We start from the raw sequence: 5,876 nt of genomic DNA on the forward strand, positions 1-5,876 counted from the left end.
TACCCTTCCACCCTTCCCTCCCCTTAGACTTTCTCTCCCCTTTCCCCTTGCGCGTTTGACGTCGGTCTCCTGGATACCAGACAGCCAATCGCCTAGCTGCTACGGGAGAAGCGCGACCAATCAGGCGTCGTTGCTACCTGTGAGCAATATTTTTAGCAGAGAGGGACGCTCGGTTCCACGCCCATGCAACTTCGTGTCTTTCTCCGCCGCAGGTTGTGGGAAGGGGCGCTTACCGGCCTCCCTTGAGTCCCTCTCGTTCCGCGCTCCCTATTTACCCGCTCATAGTTCAACCGAAGAGCATCCTAAACGCACCTTACAGGAAGGCACCGTGTATATTGTGTGTATTGATGGTAAAGGACACTTGAAATACACGCATGTATATATACACTTAGATACGTACGCAATTTGGCACGGAGGCCTAGGCTAGGACATTGGGAACAAAACGTGGTTCTTCTTACAGTCTCAGGCCACACCCACGTCCAAGTTGCTGCCGGGTCGCACGGGGAGGTTGTGATGTGGGATGCGGAGGCAGTTAAACTGTCACCCAGGCGGGAGGTGTGGCCAGGTGGAGTCCCTTCCCCACCCCCAGCCTAGCACGGCCGCTTTGGGTTCTGCTGTTGCCAATCTCTGGGTGGCAGTTGGCCTAGGCCCCGGAGGTGATTAATATTCAATTAACCGGGTGCACGAGTCCCTGTCACACAGTTCGCCCTTTCTCTCGGCTCTCCCGGGTGCACTGGAGGCCGATTTGGTAGCTCGTCCACGAGTGGGATTTTCCTGGGCCACAGTCCCACTCGGGTAGGGCATTTTTTGTAAACTGTCCCCTCCCTCTCGAGGCCTCGGGCTCTTCTCCCCGCCGCTCCGCCACCTGCCTCTCTCCCCTCCCCCCTTCTCTCTGGGGCTCTCCTCCAAGACCAAGCGTCAGGCGCCCCACCCACCACCGTCGCCCTCACTGGCACTTCTCTCCTCCAGTCCCTTTCCTAGTTTTCTCTTAGTCCCGCCCACAGTGCCTCCAGGACGTCGGTTCATTGGCCGTTAGGGAGCCCGAGAGGTGTGGCCTTACGTACGGGGCCCTCCACCGCCCGTCGGGACATGGGCAGGCGGGACCTGACCAATGGCGTCGAGGGGCAGGGCAGGGGCGGAGCCGCCGCGGAGGGTCTGGGGTGAGGGGCGGGAGGGCGGGGAATGGTTACGCGGCCCCGAGCTGTGTGACGCGAGGCGGGCGCGCGCGCACCCCTACGGGAGGGGATGGGGGCGGGGAGGAGACTATAAAACGAGAGGCGGGGCGCGCGCCGCGGCAGAAGGAGCGAAGCTCTGGCCCGGCGCGCAGTGGTCGTAGTACGGGGATGCTGGGCCGGGCACCGGGCTGTGTGGAGAAGTGAGCGCGCTCGCCTGACCTGTCCCCGTCACCCCGAGCCCCAGGGGGCGAGTTCCCGAGGCCCGCGCCGAGGCCCCTGTCCTCCGCCCGGCGACGCCGTCTTGCATTCAGCCTGCTGGCCGCTGCCGATCCTCCCGAGCCCCCGCCCTGCCGCCCCTTCTCCCCCGCCCCGCGGCCGGCTCTGTGGTGGAAGCAGCCCGTAAGTATCGAGGGGCGGCGGGCGGGGTCCGGGGACCGAGGGGCTCCGGCGGCGTTGAGCCCCGGGCCCTCGGGGACGGCGGATTCGCGGCCCGGGCGCAGAGAGGAGCGGCTCCGAGGGGAGCGGCTCCGAGGGGCCCCAGTGCGCCCGGGACCTGGAGGCGGGGCCGGCAGGCGCGTCGGGCTCGGCCGGGGCCGGGAGGGTAAACGGGGAAGGGCTGCCTTGGCCGAGCTGACCGGGAACCGGGGGTCGGGGCGCCGGGGAGGAGCGGCGAGCTCGAGGGAGACCGCGGGGTCCGCGGGGCTGGTGGCCGCCGGGACCGAAAAGGGTGCGGGGGAGCCGGTGCTCCCCGGGCTCTGGCCGGGTCCCAGGAGCCTCGGGCGGGGGGCGGGAGCGGGAGCGGCGGGTCAGGTTACGGCGGGGGGAGGGGAGCGGCGGGCGCCCCGACCTGCCCGGTGCCCGGCCCCGAGTAGTTGCTTTGCCATTTCTCGTGGCCTTCCTCCTCCTCCTCCTCCTCCTTTTTGGAGGAGACTTGTACTCTCCTCTCCGTCTCCTCCTCCTCCTCCGCCTCCTCCTCCTCCTCCTCCTCTCGCTGCTGCTGCTCCAGCGCTTGGGCTCCGAGGGCTGTGAGCAGAAATCTAATGAGACCCAACTGGCTGTTTATGTAATTCTTCACACTCCTGTCTTAAGGCGTTGCTTTGAAACTACCTTCGGCGGAGCCTGAATTTCGCTCGGTTGCACCGTCAAGCGTTTTGGCTTAATCAGCTGCCTCTGCCGGCGCTCAGGCTTCGAGCTTGCAAAGTGTAGTTTGAGGGCAGCCAGGGATCCTTTTCCCTTTGTCACCACGAATATGGAAAATGAAACAGATGGATTAATACCAACTTGATTTTTAAAACGTCCTTGTAAATCAACCTCAGTGTACAAATAGATCCCTTTTGCAAATATCTTCTGTTTGCCCTTGATCTTTTCTTATCCCCACCCAGTGCTGATCCAGCAAACGTTTAAAGGTCGACCTTATCGTACAAGCCTCTCCGGCGGTCCTCTTATCGTGAAGGAGGGAGGTGGTTTTGAAAATCAGAATAGAACTCAGAAACCCTGGCCTTTAAAGAGAAGAATCAATAGAGTTTTGAAATTAATTGTTGCCTTTGTTACATTTGCTGCCAAAGAGGTATTTTCTGATTTTGAAAAATAATAGACACTGAAAAGAAGAGAGAAGCTCGATTATTACATTGTATGCCCTTACATGTGTATTTAAGACGGCAGCTATGTAGGATAATTTGGTTCATAATTATCCTTCACTAGGATGGCAATTCATTTAGCATTTAGTATTTTTAATTTTAGCATCATGTACTTCGGAAATTAATTTTCCTAACTTCTCCAGTGTCTGAAGGTTTAATGATAGAGCAGATCTAGGGAGCATATATACAGGATGAACTGAAATACAGAATTCACTCCTAAATTAGTGAATAGGAATATGATCGCTTTCTAAAGCTGGTATAAATGTGTGTGGAGGTAGGTGGATCGGTGTGCGGAGTAGAGTTTCCAATAAATATTCTTTTGAGAACAGAGGGAATAAACACACTGCATATGCTGTAGATATATAGATACAGATATATATCTATATCTATCTATATATATATATTTTAGAGTTGTATTCAGAAAAAAAGAAGTAAATAATAGGATTTTAAATACATTGTTTTAGCTGTAAATCTCAAATTGTCCTGTGAGATTTTGGAACTTTAATAAACAATTTTCTATTGTATGTTCCTTTATTTTGTGCTGATTATATTTTTCTGACTTTCAGCCTATTAGACTTTTTTCAAAAGTAAAATTACTCTGGGGGTAAGAAGAAGTTGTGGGACTTAGATTTCTCTTATTTGGACATGTTTGTTTTTGTTTTGTTTTGTTTTTCTTTAAGGAGCAAGACCACTGAAGGTGAAGGATAAACTACAAAGTACCAGCACTTTGAATGAAAATCTGTTTCTCTGCCACAAACTGAACACTTTTGTGTGCGTGTGTGGGGGGAAGTTGAAACACAAATCTCACTTTGTGGCATAGCAGCTATGCAGCTTGAAATCCAAGTAGCACTAAATTTTATTATTTCATATTTGTACAATAAGCTTCCCAGGAGACGTGTCAACATTTTTGGTGAAGAGCTTGAAAGACTTCTTAAGAAGAAATATGAAGGGCACTGGTATCCTGAAAAGCCATACAAAGGATCAGGGTTTAGATGTATACACATAGGGGAGAAAGTGGACCCAGTGATTGAACAAGCATCCAAAGAGAGTGGTTTGGACATTGATGATGTTCGTGGCAATCTGCCACAGGATCTTAGTGTTTGGATCGACCCATTTGAGGTTTCCTACCAAATTGGTGAAAAGGGACCAGTGAAGGTGCTTTATGTGGATGATAATAATGAAAATGGATGTGAGTTGGATAAGGAGATCAAAAACAGCTTTAACCCAGAGGCCCAGGTTTTTATGCCCATCAGTGACCCAGCCTCATCAGTGTCCAGCTCTCCGTCGCCTCCCTTTGGTCACTCTGCTGCTGTAAGCCCTACCTTCATGCCCCGGTCCACTCAGCCTTTAACCTTTACCACTGCCACTTTTGCTGCCACCAAGTTCGGCTCTACCAAAATGAAGAATAGTGGCCGCAGCAACAAGGTTGCACGTACTTCTCCTATCAACCTCGGCTTGAATGTGAATGACCTCTTGAAGCAGAAAGCCATCTCTTCCTCAATGCACTCTCTGTACGGGCTCGGCCTGGGCAGCCAGCAGCAGCCCCAGCAGCAGCAGCCCTCCCAGCCGCCACCGCCGCCGCCGCCACCGCAGCCGCAGCCGCAGCAGAAAGCCTCCGCTCTTTCTCCCAATGCCAAGGAATTTATTTTTCCTAACATGCAGGGTCAAGGTAGTAGTACCAATGGAATGTTCCCAGGTGACAGCCCCCTAAACCTCAGTCCTCTCCAGTACAGTAATGCCTTTGATGTGTTTGCGGCCTATGGAGGCCTCAACGAGAAGTCTTTTGTAGATGGCTTGAATTTTAGCTTAAATAACATGCAGTATTCTAACCAGCAATTCCAGCCTGTCATGGCTAACTAAAAAAGGAAAAAAAAAAAAAAAGAATCCTACAAGTTAAAATGCACGGGCCCAAGGGGGATTTTTTTTTCACCTCCTTGAGATTTTTTTTTTTTTTAAGCTTATAGTAAGGATACATTCAAGCTTGGTTACAAAAATAAAACCTGCATCATTTTTCATTTGCCAACCAAGCACAAAGTTATTTTATACTGACTGTATATTTTAAAGTATACGCTCAGATATGGCCTCTTACAGTATTTAAGATATAGCAAGGACATGGCTGATTTTTTTTTTATAAAAAATTGGCACTAATAAGTGGGTTTATTGGTCTTTTCTAATTGTATAATTTAATTTAGTACAAAGTTTGTAAAATATCAGAGGATATATATATTGTTTCTACAACACGGTATTGCATTTATATCTTTTTACTACAGTGACCTGTGACAGCAGCAGCTTCATGTATTTTTTTTACTGAAATTGTAAAATATCCATCTTAAAGACATCAACTATTCTCAAAATTGTGTACAGGATATTCCTTTAGTGGTGGAATTAAAATGTACGAAAATTTGCTTTTTCAAAAAAATGTATTTTCTGTTAAAGGTTTAAAGATTTTTGCTATATATTATGGAAGAAAATGTAATCGTAAATATTAATTTTGTACCTATATTGTGCAATACTTGAAAAAAACGGTATAAAAGTATTTTGAGTCAGTGTCTTACATGTTAAGAGGGACTGAAATAGTTTATATTAAGTTTGTATTAAAATTCTTTAAAATTAAAAACGCTTATCGTGATCTTTGTTTTGAAGCCTTGGCCAGGAGCTCCCTCTGGAATTACGATGTAAATGCTAGTGGTTGCCGAGAGGTCTGACTCCCAGAATCACGAAGAAGTGGCGGAAAAGCCATTGTACTGCACCAGATAGTAGCAGTTGGCCGTACAACGTCTTGTCAAAACAGCGCAGCCTGACCAATGCTTGGGATGGCTTTATTTACATATTTTTAAGCGACTTGATTCAGCCCACATCTGTCTCCCTGTGAATAGGAATGGTTAGACTAAGTCTAGGCAACCGTGTTTTACGAAATGTGTTAAATTGTATTGTGCTGACATCTAAAAGTCCGATGATGAAATTCACTCCTGTAACCGGAGAGGATTTATTTGAAATGTATATGGGGAGACCACTGGATCGGTTTTCTGTTTCTGCATGGGAGATGAATAGCTCAGAAACCTTG

General features: G+C 49.4%; 1 protein-coding gene across 1 annotated transcript; it reads left to right on the plus strand.

The window, feature by feature from the left end:
* Positions 1-1,309: 1,309 nt before the first annotated feature.
* On the plus strand, positions 1,310-5,429 carry TOB1 (transducer of ERBB2, 1). The gene is made up of 2 exons (XM_044248670.1): positions 1,310-1,574; positions 3,493-5,429. Exon 2 carries the CDS (start codon positions 3,638-3,640, stop codon positions 4,670-4,672), a length of 1,035 nt encoding a protein of 344 aa, XP_044104605.1. The 5' UTR covers positions 1,310-1,574; positions 3,493-3,637; the 3' UTR covers positions 4,673-5,429.
* Positions 5,430-5,876: the final 447 nt, after the last annotated feature.

Source organism: Neovison vison, chromosome 5 (assembly GCF_020171115.1).
Source record: "Neovison vison isolate M4711 chromosome 5, ASM_NN_V1, whole genome shotgun sequence".
Taxonomy (NCBI): Eukaryota; Metazoa; Chordata; class Mammalia; order Carnivora; family Mustelidae; genus Neogale; species Neogale vison.

Coding starts and splice junctions, on each gene's coding strand:
- TOB1 (XM_044248670.1), top strand. CDS start 3,638: ATGCAGCTTGAAATCCAAGTAGCACTAAATTTTATTATTTCATATTTG.